The sequence below is a fragment of the Apostichopus japonicus genome, chromosome 4 (assembly GCF_037975245.1).
Source record: "Apostichopus japonicus isolate 1M-3 chromosome 4, ASM3797524v1, whole genome shotgun sequence".
NCBI classification, from domain to species: Eukaryota; Metazoa; Echinodermata; class Holothuroidea; order Aspidochirotida; family Stichopodidae; genus Apostichopus; species Apostichopus japonicus.
In genome coordinates, this window is record NC_092564.1 from 19087638 (window position 1) to 19111216 (window position 23579).

Genomic DNA, 23579 nt, shown 5'->3' on the forward strand with positions numbered 1-23579 from the left:
ATATTCAACATATGTTTGAAAATAAGGGGAGACAAGTTAACAGACAGAGAGAAATGAATAAAACAGTAAAATTTGATAATAGGTATTACCTTTTTCTCTGTGATTTAAAGTAGGTTTGATCCTCAGCAGTAAGTTTTATGACAGAAGGGAGATATATGAACATGGCAATGAATCTGAATGTATAACTCGGTATCATTAATGTATTCAAGTTTGTTCAATTCATTGACCATCTGTCATCTTTCTCTCTGTGAAACAGGACCACGAAACCAGCTCCTCATCTCGATGGGTGAGTCAGTTTGGACCATTTATTGCAATCTCTGTAGGTAAACCTGTCATTGCTGGACTTGCGATCAAGCTTTTAGCTATTCAAACAAATTGAGAACAGCGAAATGATCTTTAGTCCAAAGTGATGAAATTGGTAGTTTACGAATATGCAGGCCCGTCGAGATACTTTGATATGCCAAAATATTACCTCCTAAGTTGCGGATAGAATTTTTAAAATTCCCACAAGTTTTTGTCGAATGATTTGAAATGCTTTAATTTTCACTACCTTGTCTTCCACCATATGGTGATAGTTCTTCTGTAACGTACTCTTATCATATCGAGAGTTAATGTACACTATTTAGTTACTGTTTAATCCTGTGACTGCTCCCATCGTAAGTTTCCTCCGATCCCCCATCCTCCCCCCCCTCCCCGCCCTTGTCTCACCTGCTCCCTCATTTGGACATTTCTCCGTTTAATCTGTTCAGTGTCTTACTTTCTCTCTAGATTGCACGTTGTGTTCGGACACGTCATAGATGGAGAAGACGTGGTGACCAAGATTGAGAGCCAGCGTACCGACGCCAAAAATCGTCCTCTGGTGGAGGTCACGATCACCAACTGTGGAGAGCTGGTCCTCAAAGTCATAGCCAAAGGTAGGTGGCTTATTGACAGCACGGTGATGAGCTACATTTTGAGGTCACTGGTGCTAACTTTGTGTAAAGCTGACCAGTCACATACTGTAGTATTATGCTTAAAAGCCAGACCTATGGCACAAAAATTTATTTGATTTAACAAAAGAACTATTTCTATTTGGATTGAACTTTTTGGAAAAATTGCCCTTTAAACAGCTGAAGGTTCACCAATTAAGGTGACTGGATTGTTTAGTCTAATACAGTCTAATATGCAGTCTAATATACAGACCACTATCTGTTCAGCCTTAAAGGATCGTTCCAGAGATTTAAACGTACTGTAGTTATAAAGGTGAATATTCTGGAAACATTTATACTACCACTCAAATGTTTCGTTCGATTTTTCAATTTGACATATCAAGACTAAGAAAGGATACCCCCCCTCCAATTTTTTTCCCATTAAGGAATAAAGAGATCTATATAGTTTTAATGATTTAATATCTAATAACTAACAGGTTACTAATTTTGTTACTCCCAATACAGAAAATTGTGTGTCCCACAAAATTTTACTGAGCTACCTCTTTGTTTCATTTGTTGGCCCACCACTTTTGTGGTTCGTGGTGATCATTTGATGAAGTTAATCAATAACAGACTAGGTTCAGGTAGCTACAGGTCTGTCTCTATAATCAATGTAAAAAATATGGCACGATAGGAGATTACAACAATAATTAAGAAATGAAATTATTATAATTAGAAAAAATCTGTGAGATATCTGTGAATTTATGAATTTTAAAGCAGCCTTTCCAGTTGAACTGGATACTAAAAATTCCATTCAGCAATGTGGTTTATTAACTGCACTAGTCTTGGTTTCAAGTTTGGTTTCAAGTAAATGATAGTTAAAGCAGGTTTTTTTTTTTTTTCAACTTCTTTATTTTTGTCTTTTTATTTTGTAAATTTGCCGTTTGCTTTTTTTATGTGTGATTAATAGTAACACTCGGCCTTTAACCTCCATTTTCTGGTAATACAAATCTGATAAGTTAGGGTCAAGTCACAGTTCTGACTTTCAGAGGTCACTTTAAATCAAGATTGCACCAAGCACAAGAACTCGAACCAGTAGAACAGCTGACAAGGTGATATTTGATTGACAGATGGGTAGGAAATCATTAGTTGTTGGAATGTATCTTTTGAATGGTATCATGATTATTCCTGAAATATCAATCATGAATCCTGGATAGGAAAAGAAAAATACATTCGGAGTAGTCAATCCCCACACAAAAATTTCTGGCATTTCGTAATTGTTTGATGATCGGAAATGCTGTTATGATCATCAGGAAGTTTTGAAAGAAATTAAAGTTGATGATTCCCCCCCCCCCCCCAAACAAATGTCAAGTTGTCTTTATTCTCCAAAAACCGTGATATTTTGTATAGTCTATTTCGGGATGTAACCTTTGATATTAATCACAGTAGTCAAATCCGACACAAAATTTCTTGCATTTCACCATATTTTGATGATCAAAAATGCTGTTATGGTCATCAGGAAGTTTTGAGAGAATTTAAAGTTGTATATGTATTTAAGATCCTCCTGCAAGCAGGAACTTGCAATGCCCCTCCCCTAAACAAATGTCAAGTTTTCTTTATTCTCCAAAAACTGATATTTTGTATAGTCCATGTCGGGGTGTAACCTTTGATATTAATCATAGTAGTCAATTCCGACACAAATTTTCTGGCATTTCATCATTTTTTTTGATGATCGGAAATGCTGGTATGGTCATCAGAAATTTTTGAAAGAATTTAAAGTTGATGATCCCTTCCCCCCCACCCCTAAACAAACGTCAAGTTTTCTTTATTCTCCAAAATCCGTGATATTTTGTATAGTCCATGTGGGGGATTTAACCTTTGATATTAATCTTGAAAAGTGGAACAGATTTTTAAAATAGTATTTTGCGTTCTTTTCTATGGTTTTTCTCAACCTCACTGATTCCACAATGCCATAACGACATACATAACTAGCTTATCTATTCAAATCTTACTTCAAATGGTGGCATAAAAGTCGAAAAATGTACAACTTTCAACTTTGTTTTTCTCCAAGATATTTTCCTTTGGGATCCAAATAAACCTCGCCCATAATATGGATATTTAAAAGCTACGAACGTCATTGGCCAATACGTAATACAACACCATGATTGATTTGTGTAGATTGTCTATGGCAGTTGTACCAGGGAGCTGTTAGAGTCCAGCTCGCTGGTTGTACCAAGTTACCAACTCGACGTTTTGAATCAATTTTTAGCAATGGCTCATAACTAAACCTGCATCTCTGATTGGTTGAATTCAAACTAGTGGGTTTGGGAAACTGTGTGCGATTAATATTAAATGTGTAATTTGCCGGACGACACTTTTCTCATTATCTGCAAATGTCCTTAATTACTCGCCAATTAACGCTTTTGGCAGGGAAAAAACTTGGCTAATATCTTAGTTTGCTGTTTTGTGATTGAAATATGTAAAAAACTTGATGGACTTGTAAAATATGGAAAACGGCGACTAAAAGCAAAATGCTGCTTTAAGTAACCTACATGTGTGCAATATCTCTGAAGTACTTCCATGGTTTATTCTTTACTTTGCGTGTGAAGGATGGAGGAGAGTGATCTCGTAAGGTAAGTCACTCAAATCGAACAAACAAGGAAGCAATTTAGAAATGTTTGCGTAAAAGGGAACATTCAGGATTTGACACAGATGTCATACGTTGTGATTCTGAAGTTATATAAAATAATGAAATCTTAACTTTGACTGGTACTCAGGAAGCACAGATATTCTCTTTATTAGAACAGAGTAATGTCAAAATGTCTTGCTGTGACCCTTCTCTCGAAAGAAGAAGTGTTACTCTCAAAAATGTAATAAATGGAATGTCTTTTTGTCCTTTCAAGACTTACCTCAATAGCAGTCATAAAATTAGGAAGATGGAGCTATTCCCTTCCCCTTCCCTCCCCTCTCCTCCCCTCCCCTCTCCTCCCCTCCCCTTCTTTTATATTTTCTTCTTTTTCTCTTCTTTTCTATTTCCTTGTCTCTTCCATCTTTCCCTCTTCCTCCTCCTCCTCCTTCTCCTCCTTTACTTTTTCTTGTATTGGCAATAATATGGATGTAGTAATATTTGTAAAAACCTGGATAAAGAACTGGATTGCAAACAGTGATAACATTTGTTTTCATCTCTTATTCCTCAAAAGAACCCAAGAAAAAGAAGAAAAAAGTCGTCAGTAGCAGCTCATCCTCGGACTCGGACAGCACCAGTTCCACCGTCTCCGAGAGCTCGGATCTGACGCCCAGCTCCCAGGTGGAGACGGAGACGACGGACAGCGAGGAGGAACGGAGACGAAAGAGGAAGAAGAAAAAGAAGATCAGGATGAAGATACGCAAGAAGAGGCAGAGAGAGAAGAGGAAACTGAAGAAGAAACAGAAACAGGAAAAAGAAGAAGAGTAGGATAAAATCATTTCCTGTTTTCTTGTTCTTGGGGTGGGGGCAGGGTGGGGGATGGGGGTCCAGACTGGTTGTTGTGATTGTATTTGTAGTTTGCACCTTTTTTTTTAGTAAACTGGTTTCTTTCCAAGTTTTCTTCTCTCCCTTTCTCCATCTCTCTTTCTTGTCTCTCTTTTAGTTTTTTTTAGTCTTGCTTCCAGTACAGAAAATATCGTGCTTCACAAATTTGTGATATCACAAACTTGATTTAATTTCGTACACCTCTTAAAATTTATGTCCAATAAGTCTGTCCTTCATGGTAAGCTATTGGTGGCATAAAGGAAACATCATCATGTTTTGTCTTGGTTTTTGTCTTCCTTGTAAAAGTATGTATTTCAAAATTCCAATGCTAAATGCATCTTTGGAACCAGAACCTACTAAATTTGGTAATCATTATTAATTTTGTTGGGTTAAGTTCTGAACAGTTAAGGAGAAGGAGAAGCATTTCAGTAGAAAGGTCGTCTAAGTAGTGTGGAAGTTGAATGTGCGACATTACATGCTTGGTCAGTTCTATGAAACCAAGGAAGAATCATTCTATTGTTGGGCCTTGTTGCTAAGGAACATTTTACAGCTTGACTGTGTCATATAAGAGGAGGAGTGGATATAAGTATTAACATTTGTTCCCTTCTTGTTTTTTGAAGATAATTCAGATAACTGGATTCTAACTCTAACTCTGTTTTAATGACCCTAATCTTTTAAGTCAACGATAGAAATTGTTATTATTATGATTGTTGCAGTTTCTTCACTGAAAATGTTATGATATGTCAAGTAGGGTTTGTATAACGTGAATTTTAAATAAATGGAAGTCTTTTCTTCAATTCTGCAGGAGTGCAGAGGGTAAGTCATCCCAGTGTGAGGTTGCTCCAAATGTCACCATTAACCCAGATATGATATGTTAATAAGATGTCAAGTAGGGTTTGTATAACGTGAATTTTTAATTATCGGATGTGTTTTTCTTCATTTCTGCAGAAGTGTAGAGGGTAAGCCGTTCCAGTGTGAGGTCGCTCCGAATGTCACCATTGATCCTGAGGAGATCCCAGATATCCCAGCTCACAACTTCCTCACCAGAGTACCCATAGAGTAAGAGAACAACTAGTTGTTTAGAAGTTTGTCCAAGCATTTCTTCAATCCTCCTCATTCCTCTCCCCCACCCCAAGAATGGTCTCCAGGCTCTTTATATTTCCTGTAAGGAACACATAACCCCAAGAAATGATCTCAGGCTCTATATTTCCTGTAGGGAACACCTTATCTCAAGAATGGACTCCAGGCTCTATATTTCCTGCGGGGAACATGTAACCCTGAAAATGGACTCCAGGCTCTATATTCCCTGTAGGGAAGACATAACCCCGAGAATGGACTCTAGATTCTATATATTTCATGTAGGGAACACCTTACCCCAAGAATGAACTCCAGGCTCTATATTGTTTATATATTGTTTATGCATTTCTTCAATCCTCCTTATTCCTCTCCCCCAACCCCAAGAAATGACCTCAGGCTCTATTGTCCTGTAGGGAACACATAACCCCAAGAATGGACTCTAGGTTCTATATATTTCCTGTAGGGAACACCTTACCCAAAGAATGGACTCCAGGCTCTATATTTCCTGTAGGGAATACGTACCACACTGATTTGTATGATTTTAATTATAGCAAATTGACTACTTTAATCATTTGAACAATGGTTATTATAGAGAAGTAACACCCTTCTGACTGGTTCCAATTTGCTTTCATATCAATCAGGAAAAAGGAAGAACCAGCGAACAGTGGCGAGTATCGTCCACCTATGTCAAGATCAGGTAGAAAAGTCAAGGGACGAGGAAACGTGGTAAGCAGTCCAGAATTCTACCCCCCCCCCGAGGGGTCTCTCAAATTCATGTTTCATACCCAACAGATGACGACATTCACATGAAACTTTAGTCATTTATGTAATAAAATTCAATCAGAGTGATGCATCATTGCTAGGGAGGGGGGGGGTGGCAGCTCATATGACACCATCATGGAAGAGGACACATCCAGAGACACTGAGAACCAGATTGGGCCTCAAGGACAATTATGCTCCTATTATTTTTTAACATTTTACTTTCATATCAAGTTGACATTTTAAGTTTATTGAATTTATGTTTTGAGCCAAGGAAACAGTTAGTGCCACATACATTAGCAAATCTTGTAATCTTGTAACGCACAGAGGTACAGAACACCGACGCGATCCCACTCTCGCAGTCCCACCCCTCAGTACTGGAAGGCAGAGGCCAATCGAGAGGCGGAACGTCAAAGAGGATGGGACATCGATGCCAAGAGACGGTACATCATCACCGGAAAGACCGGGGAAGATGATAAATGGGAGAAAGGAACAGCTCTCAAAGATGAAAAATGGACCAGGTAAACTTACCAGCCGTTGTCTCTTTCTAAGGAAGATGGTTCTCAAATAAAGTGTTTAATGGAGTACTTTTGGTGTTATTTGCCCGAGTGGGAGGTCAGACATTGTTTTTGTGAGCGAAGGGTATTTGCTATGGGCTGAGATAAACTGTAATCTCGACAAAATTTTGAGGAACATAAGCATTAGCCCAACCCACTACTCACTACTAAATAGTTACGTATGGTTTATTTCCCTTCCTTTGTAGATACGATGACAGAAGACACGAACATTCATCTCCAGAGGAATCAAGAGGTTGGCGACACGAGAGAAGAGACAAGTACTACGACGAGGAGGAGGAATACGAGGATTATCAGGAGCAACCAGAGAAGGGCGACAGAAAGAGAAGGAAGAAGAATAAAGAAAAGTGAGTCATCAAGGAATGTAGAATGGAAACTTACTTCTGTACCACCTAGAGAATGTGTTATGATGTATCAGACTTATTACGTTCAGAGGTCTGCAATGTCAGCAGTTTTCAGAATTTAGCATTTAATTGCAAAATACCAAAATTTAAAGGACCCGCCTTTATACGATGCTGGTCTCGGCAGCAGTTTGCTCCGCTAAATTTTGACAACAAAAAATCATGTCATAAATATTTGTATTTATGAAGCAATACTACTACTATATCATGTGTATTGAAAAGTTGGTTGGAATTGCAACGAAACCAAAGTATAATATCTCGGAGGGAGAACAATTTGGGGGGGGGGGGAATACAAAATATGGAGATGGATATTTTTGCCATTGTAATACAAAAAAAGTGCAGATTTTCATTTTTCATATGCTTTGATATTTGATCCTAGAACTTTGACTTGTCTTAGTTATCGGCCATTACAGTAATATCTCTAGCATCTTCAAGAAACATACTAGAATTTATGCATGAAAACAGTATGTGAGTTTATCCTAGCAGTCCTTAATTAAAATCCCATAAAGTTTGAGGGTGAGAGTTAACACTCTAAGGCTTGCTGCTGTTGTGCCTAAGATGTTGATATCTGTTTGGCTTTCTCCCTGTGAGTGTTTTTAAGTTTCATTACGTTTTGATTGATCGTTGTAGCGATAGTGAAAGATGGCTGTGGAAAATGAGCAAACATGTAAGAGTTACTACAGGGTTTGTATATGTGTATTGCAGTGGTTGTATTTATATTTATTGCCATGAAAAACATTCCTTTGTATACTTTGTTTCATGTTTCAAATGACACCCACCCTAGTCACTATTAAATGACATGCTAGAAAAGCATAGAAAGGTGGTATGGGTGGCGTAGGGGGTGGATGGTGGTGGGACAGATTACTGTTTCATTTGTAGTGGTGGTATGTTTTTACAGTGCTCAATATTTACCTAATTGTGCATAATTTCTTCAATTTGTGCTGTCTTGTTATCATTTCTCAGGTGACAAGCTGATCATACACAAATTAGCCAAATTTTATAAATAGGAAGGTCTGTAGCTTGTTTTTATTGTTTCAACACTTTAATCGTCATTTAAATTTACAAACTTTGATGTAACAGACTAAAACACATGAGTTTAAATGTTGTCTAGGTGGAAGTATCTGCATGAAACATGTTTGTTTTCTCCCACCATTCCCCGCACAAAGGTCTAAGGAGAGAAAGAGTGGCAGGAAGAGGAAACGCAGATCTCGCAATAAATCAGATTCATTGGATCACCGTGACGCCGCATCAGATGGAGAGGCGGGCAATAAACCGGAGGGGGAGAACGGCAAGAGAGGAGGAATAGGTCAAAGGTTAGATTGAGTCCCTAGCTTTTTCCTGTTTGCTTTAATTGATAGAGGATGAAATGATATATCAACGATATCGAAGCAACAAAGGATTGCATTTAGTATCAAACTATCTGTCTGTCCAAATCAGTTCAGTCCAGTGGAAAGGCTATGCCACTCATCTTATCTCGTGAATATTCATGAACAAGTTTTTCCAAGTTGTTAATGCTTGTTAATGTCTATGCATAAATTAGGTCAAAGATCAATTGGAATGCCTCTCCTGCTAGGGACTTGATGCCTTCCTTAGTCACGGCACTTCAAGGTTTTTGGCTGAATATTGGACAATTGTGTTAAGAATAATGTGACCTTGAGAAATGAGTTCACTGGTAATTTAATTTCCAAACAGAGCCACTTTTGGGTTTCTGTTCAAGTGACTGGTGAGCTTTCACAATATATGTTTCCTTCTGATAAACTGTCATCATCATAAGACTTGACAAAGAATCTCATTCGTGTCTGAAACAGGAACGATGACCATGACGACAGCCCACCACCAACCCACTGGAAACGAGCACAGAAACCTTGGAAGGGAAACGAAAGAGAGACCAAGTGAGATATTATCTTCATCTTCTGATTTTAGATCTCTGAATAGATTTAGTCTGCAAGAAAAAAATCATTTTCTGCAATCGTTGGTGTCGTTTCATCGCAAAAAGAAATATGTATCAAACTGCCAAGTCCTGGATAGCAACCGAGAGAGGCACAATGCTACAGGAATTGTCACGCTTGGACAGAGGTACTGTCCATGAAAAACACTAAAATTGCAAATGTCGAATGTAATTACCAAGAAATGTCAATAAAAATATGTAAGTTTGTAAATAACGGAACATGGGAAATTTTAGACAATGAAAAGTTTGAGTAAAGAAATAGAAATGGGATTCGAAGCTGTGATTTCTTGGTCACAAGCCCAGCACTCTACCAACAGAGCTATCCAGCCCCTGGTTGGTCGCGATCCCTGTATACAGCCATTTCTGATCCCTCCTCGAGCTGAGGATGTTATTGAGTCAATTCGATAGTTTTGCATTTTTAAAGTAAACATTTTTTTCAAAAACCTTCGCTTGCAATATTCATTGCCGTTAGAAATTGTGATGTCGTGTCTTCTTGTTCTAGCGATCTGTACAAGGACCTCGATCCACCTGCCACGAAGATTAGACATTCCGACGACATCTTCCCCGACGGGAGCAGAAGTCCCTCCATGGAGAGACAAAGAGGCAGGAGTCATTCGTCATCTCCCGAGGATCGGGCCCTGAGAAACCTCTCGGCATCCAAAAAGCGATTGTTGGAGAAGGAGAAGAAGAAAACCAAGAGAGCCACATGGAAACCGCCCGAGGAGGACGAAAATATCCAAAAGATTGGAGGCGCTCCCCGATCTCCCGATGGAGAAGGAGACGGTATCCAGCGCCGGGAGAGTTTTGGCACAGTCAACAACGGAAGGTTGGTAGCTTACCAAGTCCTCAGGGAAGGCGGGAGTGTGCACGCGGCGACAGATCCAACTCGAGAGACGATGGACCCACAGATGAGCCCAAAACCAGCCAGGCAACACCGAACAGAGAACAAGGAGGAGCAGGAGAATGGAGGTGGTTCGAAGAAGTCGAGTCCTAAAAAGCCAAACTTGGAGGCGGTCTTCGATAAGACGAAGCTCTCCGTACCTTCCAAGACCATCGAGATCGTCATCGAGAAGAGCCGTTGGGAGAAGGATGAAGAGATGAGCCCGGGAGATGAACCGGAGGACATTCCTCCGAAGGAACCGTCAAAGTTTATACCGTTGAAGGAGGTGGAAGCAGTTAAAGTCACCAGTAGTTTAGCTGCACCGTTCGCTGCACCCACGATTCCAGCACCAGCGCCTCCTCCTCCTGTCAAATCGACGGTCGAAAACCTGCCAACGGCCATCGCCACAGTGACCAAGCAAACTCCTCCTGCGGTGATCCCAGGCTCGGCGGGGTCCAAGTTGGAATCCCAGCGTATCGCTCTCGCGAAGTCCAGCCTTGGAAGCGAGATTACCAGCCAGGTGAAGAGAACGGAAAGGAGAACACGAAGGAGAAGCTACAGCCGTAGCACGTCGAGAACGCCAAAGTAAGTAAACACATTTCCGTGTTTGGTTTAATGGCACCACCATTGAATCATGGAAGAGTCGACTTAACTGTATTATTGACACAATTTACCGTGAGAGATAATCTCATGAGCGCTATGAATCCTGCTCCATGTTAACTAAAATGTTAACCTTATGTCAAATTCGGTTTGTGTACTTCTGAAGTAGAATCAATGGTGCAGAGTTCTTGGCACCAAGGGCAAGCATTGCTACCCAGTGGTTTTGTTGTTCCTTTTGCATCAAACGGGAATTGATAGTTGCTCAATTTATTGTTGCTGTTATTTGAATTGATATTTGCTCAATTAATAGTGGCTGTTTGTATTAATTTGAATCGCTAGTTGCTCCATTTATAGTTGCTGTTTGTATTTATTTGCCATTTGTCACTGCCAATGTGGCCCATCTCAGGTAAGAATTTAGTGTTCAAATTTTGTGTGGCAGCTTTGATATCTGACTTTATTCTCTTATCAAATACTAGTATGGTGCATGTTTTAATTCTTTCTGTTCTTTGTGAACAAGTGAATTGTTTTCCATAGTCTGACATTTTGTGTCTATCTATCTCATAGACACGGAATGAAAAATTGTCTCTCGTCATGTTATTCTTGAATTGTTTTTACTCACAACTACCAAAAATATGTAAGAAACCTTTACCTCATGTGGAAGGTCTACTTTTGCAGTCGTAAAAAAACTTTCTGGTTGTTATACCGGGTCTCACAAGAAGGTTAGCAAAGAACGCATCCAATTGGTTCTTTTTGAGTGTGCCAGCCTAGGCTGGACCAGGGCACCAACATTTCTAAAGAAAATAAACTGTGGTAACTTGCTGCCATATTGGCTAGTAAATCTTGGTGTTTGTGGTTGCAAACACAGAGAGGTTCTAGAACAGCTTGCCATGGTTGTTGTTGGTAATGTTCCATCTGTGCAATCTTTGCTTAAGTTCCCTTTATTTACTTACAGGCAGTACTCGGTTAGCAGTTCCCGAAGTCGTTCTCGCAGCCCTGGTTCACGCCATCGAGATTACCATCGGAGTGACCGCAGGGAGCACAGGTCAAGGTAAAACAAGTCATCCTGTCTATGTCAGGTTCATTCTTATTGGTCGGTTCCTCCTCATGTGCGACAAACAGAGTATTGTTATAGCCCCCTCTAGCTGGGCAGATTGGCATATAATACTGCCCTCATTCCTCTTGATAATCTAGAGCTGATAGGAGTACATTGTCTTCAAAGGCAAGGCCACTTCCAGTGAAACTTCTTCTCCTGGTGGGTGGTTGCTCATGTAATGCTGTCAAAGTTTTGTAATTTCTTCCCCTTTTTTACGAAATTTTAATAGGTAGCAAAAAAAATAAAAAAAGAGAAAACAACTAAGCGTGCAATACAGGTATAAGTTTCTTTCATTCTCAGTGCGACTAGTCAAAGGGCACATTCCAAGAGAAACCATCCAAGGTTGGTTAATACTTGGATGCTTAAGGCATCCAACTGTATAATTAGACACTCTCTTTAACTTTTAAAGAAATTGGCAAAGACAAGTTTTCATGAAACTTGAACGAATGCAAAACTTTGAATCTCAATTTTATCTTGTAGTTACAGACGTTTCAGCAGTTGTAAGTTTATGTAGTATGTATATATGTATGTATGGGTGTATGTATCTATGTAAAATTGTAAATCCTAAAGTGTGAATTTTCACACGGTACTTTGTGTCAATAGAAGCGTCAACAGGTGTCATTTTAATACTGTAGATTAAATCACTCCGATACTATATCCGAACATTTTCGTTAATGCTTTTATTTAAGTATAACGCGATCTCAACGAACCGTTCACGTGAAGGACAGAGTCGAGTTCCGGCACTATTTGTTACCATTCTGACACAGCTATTTAAGATTTTAATAATAAAATATATATATGATATGACATTACTGCAGAAGGTTTCAGTAATCTCGAGATGTCAAATCTTATCTCTTGATGTGGCTTCTCTGCAGGTCTTACTCTCCTTATTATCGAAAAAGAGCGTCGTCACGGTCTAGACACAGGAGGTACAGCAGGTAGCCGACTTGTTCTACTTGATTTGGAAATTACAGACACAATTCAGTGCTTCTGTTTTAATAAGCAGCCACCAAAATCTTTTGGCCAATTGCCAACTTTTTCTACTGTGTGTAAACGACCCTTTTTTCTCTTCCGGTGACGGTTATACGATGTTATAGTCTTCGTCCTTCTGGATGTAAGATGCGAGAAATGGCAGAAGTTAAAACCTTTTCCAGGAGTTAAAACCGTTGCCAGTAGTACGATTAAATTGAAAGCCAGTTGCTTGTTAACTTCCTGTTTTAGATTTATTCTGTTGCCAATGAGTGGCGCATTAGATCAATCGTATCAGAAAAATAATCTGCCCTTCCCCCCCCCCGTGCCTTCCCCCTCTCCGGTGGTTCCAAAATGCAACTGAAATAGAGGGAAAGTTTCTTGCCATATCAACCTCTGGAATCACCAGTCTCCTCTTTTCTTTCATGTCCATCATAAAGTTGCATGTTGCATCGAGTAGTCGAGTTATGAAATATGAATTGAATAGTAACCCTTTCTGTTGTAACTATTAGTGGTGTTAAAACATTTGAGAGTTTACCTTTTAATTCAAAATAAACATGAAAAAAATTACAATAAATTTTGTTTTCACAAATTTAACTACAAGTTTAGTTTGCTTCATTTGGAACAGCATGCCCTTAATTTTATTCTTCTTGATAATGTGTTTTGGGTGGAGTAGTGTAATACCCATTCCTTTGTTTTGTCAGTTATCAGGTGTTTTTTAAACCGGTGATGTTGGTCTCTGTTTATTTTGGTTCTGGTTGTTGTCTTAATGGTCAATAGCCTGTTAACAGTATTACTGTTTTCTAGTATCGTTCCTATTTTGCTATTTTTCTGCTGTACTGAGTGTTATGTCTTTGTTTGTTGTATGATATTAAATATGAGAAGGATAATTGAATTGAAGTGAACAGATAATCAAATTTATACCACCAAGATTGTAAACAATTTCAACTCAAAATGGAGCTTTAATGGATAGTAAAAGCTAAAAAGTGTTTCCTCTCTTTCTCCTCTGATAGACATCGAGATGGACGTCGTTCTCGAAGTCCAAGGTCGAGATCTCGAAGTTACGACTCTAGATCCAGGTCCAGATCACACCATAGAGGCAGATCCAGGTCCTACCATAGAGAGTAAGAACTGTTTGTCTGAATAAATACTTGCTGGACAGACATAAATACTAATGTAGACATGGACAGACATTGAGATGGACGGCATTAACATAGACATTAACATAGACATGGACAGACATAGATATTAACATAGACATTAACATAGACATGAACATAGACATTAACATAGACATGAACATAGACATTAACATGGACATGATCATAGACATTCACATAGACATTAACATGGACATTAACATACATGGACAGACATAGACATAAACATAGACATGGACAGACATAGATATTAACATATACATAGACATTAACATAGACATTGACAGACAAAGATATTAACATAGACATTAACATAGACATGGACAGACATGAACATAGACATTAACATAGACATGGACAGACATTGACATGGACAGAGACATGGACATAGACATTAACATAGACATGAACATAAACATGCACATAGACATGAACATAGACATTAACATAGACATTAACGTAGACATGGACAGACATTAACGTAGACATGGACAGACATTAACATTGACATGGACAGACATGGACATTAACATCATTAATGAAGAGTTGTTGGATTAGATTCTGAACCAGTCTTCCTGGAACCCCAAATTTCTCATTTTTTCTCTCAATATAATAAGGTTGTAATAACAAATAATACCCCTAAACTCCACAATTAATGTTACTTCAAGAGTTAAACCTCATGTAGGCTTACTGCCTATTAAACCCCATAGCCAGCATGAGGGTTAAAGTTAACCGAAGGTCTAATTTTAGAGAGAGAGAGAGAGACTGAGTGAAGAGTCAAACTAATGGAATGTTTGTTGAATGGATGTAGTGGTTACATTTGTTGTCCACAGAACATTGAAATTGTGTGAACTTACACAGGAGCTAAATATTTCTCCAGAATGCCTGAACTTCGTTCCTCGTTTACAATGTCAATTATGACTTTACCTCTGAACTGTATCCTCGTTTAGGCGTGAGTTCTATTTGTTAATAGGATCATGGATAATATTTATGAAAAGTATCTCTCTAACTTCTGGCAATGATATTTACCTTCTCTCTTTGCAGTTACAGCAGATCACCAAGGCACCGAAGGTCTCATCATCACTCTAGGTCACGCTCAAAGAGCTACCAGTCACGGTCACGTTCACGGTCACGTGACAGTTACTCCTCCCGCGGGTCTCGCAGCAGCAGATCGAGAAGTTACTCTCGGAGTCGCTCGCGAAGCCACAGCAGGAGTTGATAGGCAGAGGCCTTGATTTTGTTATTTTTTAATCACATTTTACTTTCAGAGAATATTTGATCCTTGTTGATGTTTGCCATCTGTTGGGAAAGACTCCACCTCGTCCGAATAGTTTCAGGTAGAATTGTAAAATTGGAATAAAGAAGATTAACCAATGTCATGAAATGTACCACCTGTTTTAGTTAAATTTATGCAAAGATTTTTTTTTCAACTTGCCAATTGGATCTGTTGTCATATGGGAGGTATGTAAAATTCTATACGAAAGTGATATTTGCTAGTTATTTTAAATCTAATAGACTTAGAAAAATCAAGTCGTCAAATCCAAAATTAAACATTTGAGAAACTTCACTCAAAAGCACTCTTCTATGGGAATGAGGGCGGTTTTGAAGAACTTTGGCTTCGAGTACAACGTTTATGTATCTGATAATAACCATCGTTTGTAGTCATTGCCGACTTTGCAATCCACGGTCCCTCTCACAAGTGCGCTGGGTTGAAAAGAGTGACTCCATAGTTTTCCCTTTCAGGGGAAACCAAAAAGGAGGACTAAGTAAATGTTATTTCTTGGACTTTTTGTATTGTCAGTTTAAAGATCCATTTAAAGTATCATTCTCACATTTAAGTGTCTTATCTGTTGTATATGATCTTTTTATTTTGCTTGTTTCCTTCTTTCATTCTACAGGTTAATTAAAGCATGATAAAAAAAAACCACTCATTATCCAGAAAGCCACAACTTTTGAATTTTTCTTAATTATATAACTGTTATAGAATTGTAATGTACAGCAAGATTTTGAAACTAGAATCACTCTAAAGATGGTATGGGTTAATTAATACAAAAGATGTCTTAATGTACAAGAAATAATGTTGGGGTTTTTTTTTTTCAATTTTTTTTTTTCATGACTTTTAAGAAGGGATGTGGTGCATTTAACATGCCAAAGATTTGTTAAACTGGATTTCATGGACCATGAAGCAGTGTTGGCAATAGATCTATGCAAGTAACGGGATGTACCAATATGATAGTAATAGTGTATCGTTGTGAGAGAGGGCTGTGTACTAACCACGTAAGGCCTTACGTGACAGGGTATATCATGCTTGCTCCCCAAGTAAAATGGCAGGGAGGAGAGGTGGTGGGGTGGGGGTTCCAATTTTGAGTGATCCAGTTGACTTTGAACTTTTTGACTCAAGACTTTTTGAACTCACAAAGACTATCGGGTTGGAAGGCTATCTGGAAATACAGAAAAGTGCATAGAGAGGGTGTGCTGTACCAATGTACTAATGTAGTGATGGTAAACTGGTCAAATTAACAATACAACAAGTTGCTGTTCCTATGAAGACGTCATCTTGTTTTCTGAAATATTTACACGAGGCAAGTCAAACGCCTTTTGATATCATCTGTTTTATATGCATTTCATGACGAGTGGTTTGACAGATTATTACAATAGTTTATACACAATGTGGACGATTTAGATACTATATTTTATTCTGGTTATACCGAAGTGACATAAATATTTCTCCAACTGCTGTTTATGATTGGGTTTCTGGCCATGATAAGAAGTTCCTGCTATCCCTGCAGCTGATGGTGGTGAGAGATGAGGGGGGGGGTGCCACTGGGGAGCCAATGATTTGATAATACTTGAAGATCTTAATGTCATTTTATGACCTCCATCAATTTTGTATTATTTCCTATTTTCCTTTTGAAATCATTCACTGATTATTCACGATCGGGTCCATCAACACTTCCGATGCTTATCAAATCCTTTTTTCGCATCAGTGTTCTGATAGTTTTGTTGATCATTTTCACCGTTTCCTTGTTTTTGTATTCGTTATCCTCATTTTCTTGTCCCTCCAGACAGAGGGGGCGTGTGTCATGCAACCAAAAAAAAAAAAGCTTTTAAAATCAAATAAAAAATTTCGACAATAAATAACTGAGAAAAATAAAGAATTGCTGTAGTTCTCTTTTTGTTTACTATTTTCCAATTCAAATATGTGAGCCTTGACATGAAAAATGTTAACATGAGACAAAGATGACTGGCAGAGGGAGGTCTCATCTAAGACCAAAAGTAATATTACTGCAGTTTGATAACTAGTGGTGCTGTTAGGGGTTGGTGGGGGGGGGGGGGTTCTCTATCCCCAAGTGATCAACGTACAGGTCATGAACCACACTTATGAAAGGGCTTCCTGCAGCATACCATAATAATATGAAGTTTGCGGTTATTGTGTGTACAGAGATACGCCTACGGTAGGAAATTATTCTGATGAAGAATTTATTTAACTGATACATGTTAATTCTTAATTTCACTCTTGTTAAAGATTTTCAACCAGAATGCAAAAATGCATTGAAGATTCGATTACTTCATTGCAATAGACTTCTGCTCATTCACCAGAAACAGCTATTATAATATAAATGTCCTGATTTCTACCATGAGATACGCTATCATGTTTAAATGGCTTCCAGAGTTTGAATACTGGTGACCCAGATGACCTCTATTAAAAGTACATGTAACCTCCACGTTAAACAATAAACTTCTTCTCTATATGATTCATGCACATGCCAACAAGATTTCCAAACTTGGACCCCTGGTAATGCCAAATGACCTTTGATCTCCACCAAAAATAATAATGGTCTTGATCTCAACGTTTCACAACTAGGTACTAATTATGAGATGAGTCCAAGCTTTCCTTCATGAGATATCGTGTTTACATGTTTCACAATTTGACCTAGCTCTGGTGACCCAAAATGACATTTGACCTCCCAGAAAACAATGATAGGGTTCTTCTACTCAATGTGGTATTCCTACACACCAATTATTAAATTGGTCAAATTTTCCCTTCTTGAGATATCGTATTTATACAAGCAATCAGTGGCGGAGAAACAGGGGGGGTTGGGGGGTTTTAACCCCCCACTTTTTGAAGAGGGGGGTGGTTGGCCCACACAATCAACCCCCCTAGTTTTTGCCAGTAATTATCTGTTATAGCCTATGTTATGTGCTCCAAATGGCATAATAAATCAAATTATTAAATTTGAAATTGTTAAAGTCATTTCAACCTTTTACCTGGTAGGCTACATCAACAATTAACGATCGAAAAACGAGTTAGAATTGACCCACACATTATTTCTAGCCCCTTTCCCCCACCTTACGCATTGGAACTTTAGCTCACTAAGGCGCTAACTTCACCCCACAACAGACATACATAAAATAACGTTTTGTTGCTGTTGAATAGCTTTGGAACTGTTTGGAACTGGAATAGCTTTGGAACACTTGCCAACTTCAACGAGGTGAAGGAAGGAAAAGAAAAAGAAGAAAGAGAGAAAAGGATGGAGTAGAAAATACGGCAAGAAAACGGGAAGAGAAAGAGGAACAGCGACAAAATTATTCGAATTTGTAAAGCAAACAGCAGATATCACATCATATCAGTGAGCATGAAAATGGCGTTCCACGATAAACAGCCTCCAAACCATGGGCACAGATCCTGGTGAATACAGCGGGCCCGACGCGTCCCCACCAACTTTTTCAGTAGTGGGGACATGATATACCGTGTCCCCACCAATTTGTCTTGACCAATAGCTGCATTTCAAGTTTCATTTGAACTTTGGAGCAGTTTGATCCAGCATTGTGCAAATGACATGCAGCAGTTCTCATTTTATTGTATTTTATCCACAGTTGACAGTTGTTAAATATAGGACGGTAATCGCATTTGCGGCAGTCTACAGTATATTTGTTTTATGGGAGAGGACCCCAGACCCATTGTATATACAAACGTCTACTTGGATTATTTGTCCCCTGATTTTCTTTCTGCAGACGCCCATGTATTTCTCCAAACTAAATTTCTAAGCCATGAGATCTAAACCTTAAGGAGGTTTAGGAGCATCATTAGGTCTGGGAAGTGTTATTTCCGGCGATCTGGGAGGAATATTTGCCCAAAAAAAATCGTACGCTACGCCCGAACCCATGGTTGCGCTCCGCTTAGAAAGTATCAGAGAGCATACACGCGTCCCCACCATTATCCAAGACTGATCTGCGCCCATGCTCAAAACTGTCGATGTGTATAGTGTTCGGTTTCGGATATATCTGGTATATTTTTATTTCCTTCAACGAAATTTTTAGTAGCCGTCTGAATTTTCGAAAATTCCCTAACCAACATTCTTCATCATACTTCATGATACTCGTGCAATTTTGACCTGTCTGTTTTTCTATAACGGTTGTCCATAGATGATATTTTGTGCAACATTATGGGTATGTTTTGAAGTGAATTTATTCACGAGAATTGTGAATTTTCAAATTCTGAACAGTGGGGCTGACGGATACTGTGGGCCGCGATGAAGAATCACCTACAAAAGCAATGATCCACAGGATATGTGATGAAGTCGAACATGATGTGTGACTGGTGACAATCATCAAAAAGGTTATAGATGAGAAAAAAAGTATTTGAAAATACTTGGTTCTCAGGCAAAAGTGTACATATGGTTGGTCAGTTTCAAGCCCGAGAAGTGCCATTTCCGGTGATCTGGGGGTACCAAAACCAGAAAATTGCTTGTACGCTGCGCGCCAACCAATGGTGGCGCTCCGCTTAGATAGTAATACGCGTCCCCCGGGTTAGAAAATCCTGCATACGCCCCTGGTAGTGCAGCTTTTCAAGGCCTGGGCAATGCCATTTACTGCAATCTGGGAGGCAATATTTGCCAAAAGATTCTTGTGCACTACGCGCCAACTTATGGTGGCGCTCCACGTAGATAGTGAGCCAGCAGTTATGACTTTTTATTTCATCAATGGCCTGCAACCCCCCCCCCCCCCCACTTCTGACAAGAAATCTCCGCCACTGCAAGCAATGCATCACACACACACCCACCTGTATGACTACAAAGGTTACCATTATCACAAAACCAAAACGAAGGATCAATAACATTCTTGTCCTGCAAAACTGGTGTGATGAAGTCTTTCCTGGTTCTCCTCACAAATCGTATCCAGAGTTTCCAATACTCTCACTACTTTTTCGCTTGGAAAAATTACCTCACTTATTTGAATTTTGAGCAAAGTAGGCCTATATGGCAAGGAATCACAAAGCCAACTGGCTCTTTCTATAGTTTTTATAAGTCTCCTTACATTGTTAGGTTCAAATATTAGAAATGAGCATTATTTCTCAACAGTTAAAGTGGTGCAGTTAGTGCATGGGCGCAGATCAGTCTTGGATAATGGTGGGGACGCGTGTCTGTTCTCTGATAGGCCTACTATCAAAGCGGAGCGCAACTATAGGTTCGCGCGTAGCGTACAATACATTTTGGGCAAATATACCTCCCAGATCGCCGGATATAATACTTCCCAGACCCAATGATGCTCCCAAACCTCCTTAAGTTTTAGATCTCATGGCTTAGAAATTTAGTTTGGGGAAAAACATGGGCGTCTGAAGACAAAAAATCAGGGGACATATAATCAAAGTAGACTTTTGTATACTCTCCCAGAAAACAATTATAGACTGCCGCAAATGCCATTTCCGTCCTATTTTTAACAACTGTGGTTACATACAATAAAATGAGAACTAGTGATAACTTAAGTTACACCGAATAATATGAATGCTGCTCCTGCATGCTCGTATTCATCTTAGAAAGCTCATACGTCTCACAGTACTATGTGAAAGTGTACCAGGTGTAGCAGGTTGTAAGGCCCAGTTTATTCTTACTTCAGAGACATATAATTTGAAACATCCAAATACTTTCCTTCCAAACTTTTATCTTCTCAAAATATTACCCGAAATTGACCAAAACTTCAGGTAATTCAACTGAAAGTAGAAATGGGTGCTGGGAATCCGTTAAACGTATCCCGACAGGAATTTGAAAACTTTCATTTTTGGCCCAAATTCGACAATTTTGTAAGGCTATACACCCTTATGATTTTGTTCGATTTTGGCCAAAATCACGACTTTTTAAATTCTTCCCAAAGTTGTACCTGTGGTGTATGGCGCCCTTTTGATTCCTTTCCAGGTGTTCAGAGTAGTATAAACACTCATATTTTGGTGTAAAAATGGAATTTATCTTGACGTGTTGACGTCATATCTTGACGTCATTTCATATCGGATTTAAATGACTAAAACTTCGTCGAATGCCACTTTTGTTCTCGGCAGTAGCGTGTACTGGGTGCTGGGAATCCGTTAAACGTATCCCGACAGGAATTTGAAAACTTTCATTTTTGGCCCAAATTCGACAACTTTATGATTTTGTTCGATTTTGGCCAAAATCACGACTTTTTTAATTCTTCCCAAAGTTGTACCTGCGGTGTATGGCGCCCTTTTGATTCCTTTCCAGGTGTTCAGAGTAGTATAAACACTCATATTTTGGTGTAAAAATGGAATTTATCTTGACGTCTTGACGTCATATCTTGACGTCATTTCATATCGGATTTAAATGACTAAAACTTCGTCGAATGCCACTTTTGTTCTCGGGAGAAGCGTGTACTGGGTGCTGGGAATCCGTTAAACGTATCCCGACAGGAATTTGAAAACTTTCATTTTTGGCCCAAATTCGACAATTTTGTAAGGCTATACCCTTATGATTTTGTTCGATTTTGGCCAAAATCACGACCTTTTAAATTCTTCCCAAAGTTGTACCTGCGGTGTATGGCGCCCTTTTGATTCCTTTCCAGGTGTTCAGAGTAGTATAAACACTCATATTTTGGTGTAAAAATGGAATTTATCTTGACGTCTTGACGTCATATCTTGACGTCATTTCATATCGGACTTAAATGACTAAAACTTCGTCGAATGCCACTTTTGTTCTCGGGAGAAGCGTATACTGGGTGCTGGGAATCCGTTAAACGTATCCCGACAGGAATTTGAAAACTTTCATTTTTGGCCCAAATTCGACAATTTTATGATTTTGGCCAAAATCACGACTTTTTAAATTCTTCCCAAAGTTGTACCTGCGGTGTATGGCGCCCTTTTGATTCCTTTCCAGGTGATCAGAGTAGTATAAACACTCATATTTTGGTGTAAAAATGGAATTTATCTTGACGTCTTGACGTCATATCTTGACGTCATTTCATATCGGATTTAAATGACTAAAACTTCGTCGAATGCCACTTTTGTTCTCGGGAGAAGCGTGTACTGGGTGCTGGGAATCCGTTAAACGTATCCCGACAGGAATTTGAAAACTTTCATTTTTGGCCCAAATTCGACAATTTTGTAAGGCTATACCCTTATGATTTTGGTCAAAATCACGACTTTTTAAATTCTTCCCAAAGTTGTACTTGCGGTGTATGGCGCCCTTTTGATTCCTTTCCAGGTGTTCAGAGTAGTATAAACACTCATATTTTGGTGTAAAAATGGAATTTATCTTGACGTCTTGACGTCATATCTTGACGTCATTTCATATCGGACTTAAATGACTAAAACTTCGTCGAATGCCACTTTTGTTCTCGGGAGAAGCGTATACTGGGTGCTGGGAATCCATTAAACGTATCCCGACAGGAATTTGAAAACTTTCATTTTTGGCCCAAATTCGACAATTTTATGATTTTGGCCAAAATCACGACTTTTTAAATTCTTCCCAAAGTTGTACCTGCGGTGTATGGCGCCCTTTTGATTCCTTTCCAGGTGTTCAGAGTAGTATAAACACTCATATTTTGGTGTAAAAATGGAATTTATCTTGACGTCTTGACGTCATATCTTGACGTCATTTCATATCGGACTTAAATGACTAAAACTTCGTCGAATGCCACTTTTGTTCTCGGGAGAAGCGTATACTGGGTGCTGGGAATCCGTTAAACGTATCCCGACAGGAATTTGAAAACTTTCATTTTTGGCCCAAATTCGACAATTTTGTAAGGCTATACCCTTATGATTTTGGTCAAAATCACGACTTTTTAAATTCTTCCCAAAGTTGTACCTGCGGTGTATGGCGCCCTTTTGATTCCTTTCTAGGTGGTCAGAGTAATATTTTAATACTCATATTTTGGTGTAAAAATGGAATTTATCTTGACGTGTTGACGTCATATTTTGACGTCATTTCATATCGGATTTAAATGACTAAAACTTCGTCGAATGCCACTTTTGTTCTCGGGAGAAGCGTATACTGGGTGCTGGAAATCCGTTAAACGTATCCCGACAGGAATTTGAAAACTTTCATTTTTGGCCCAAATTCGACAATTTTATGATTTTGGCCAAAATCACGACTTTTTAAATTCTTCCCAAAGTTGTACCTGCGGTGTATGGCGCCCTTTTGATTCCTTTCCAGGTGTTCAGAGTAGTATAAACACTCATATTTTGGTGTAAAAATGGAATTTATCTTGACGTCTTGACGTCATATCTTGACGTCATTTCATATCGGACTTAAATGACTAAAACTTCGTCGAATGCCACTTTTGTTCTCGGGAGAAGCGTGTACTGGGTGCTGGGAATCCGTTAAACGTATCCCGACAGGAATTTGAAAACTTTCATTTTTGGCCCAAATTCGACAATTTTATGATTTTGGCCAAAATCACGACTTTTTAAA

At 38.9% G+C, this 23579-nt stretch overlaps 1 protein-coding gene across 5 annotated transcripts in view; it reads left to right on the forward strand.

Moving 5' to 3' along the window:
• The window catches only part of LOC139966716 (uncharacterized), a 51550-nt gene extending 34514 nt beyond the window's left edge, over nt 1-17036 (forward strand). For 3 of the 5 annotated variants that reach the window (XM_071970017.1, XM_071970020.1, XM_071970021.1), the window contains 15 exons: nt 257-286; nt 769-914; nt 4109-4358; nt 5368-5478; nt 6138-6222; nt 6583-6776; nt 7019-7177; nt 8398-8544; nt 9040-9123; nt 9682-10644; nt 11612-11707; nt 12053-12094; nt 12628-12690; nt 13735-13845; nt 14926-17036. In XM_071970017.1, coding sequence (XP_071826118.1) covers nt 257-286; nt 769-914; nt 4109-4358; nt 5368-5478; nt 6138-6222; nt 6583-6776; nt 7019-7177; nt 8398-8544; nt 9040-9123; nt 9682-10644; nt 11612-11707; nt 12053-12094; nt 12628-12690; nt 13735-13845; nt 14926-15100 — 2656 coding nt within the window. In that variant the 3' untranslated portion in view covers nt 15101-17036. The remainder of the gene's footprint in view (nt 1-256; nt 287-768; nt 915-4108; nt 4359-5367; nt 5479-6137; nt 6223-6582; nt 6777-7018; nt 7178-8397; nt 8545-9039; nt 9124-9681; nt 10645-11611; nt 11708-12052; nt 12095-12627; nt 12691-13734; nt 13846-14925) is intronic. The other 2 variants (XM_071970018.1, XM_071970019.1) reach the window with 2 other exon arrangements.
• Nucleotides 17037-23579: the final 6543 nt, after the last annotated feature.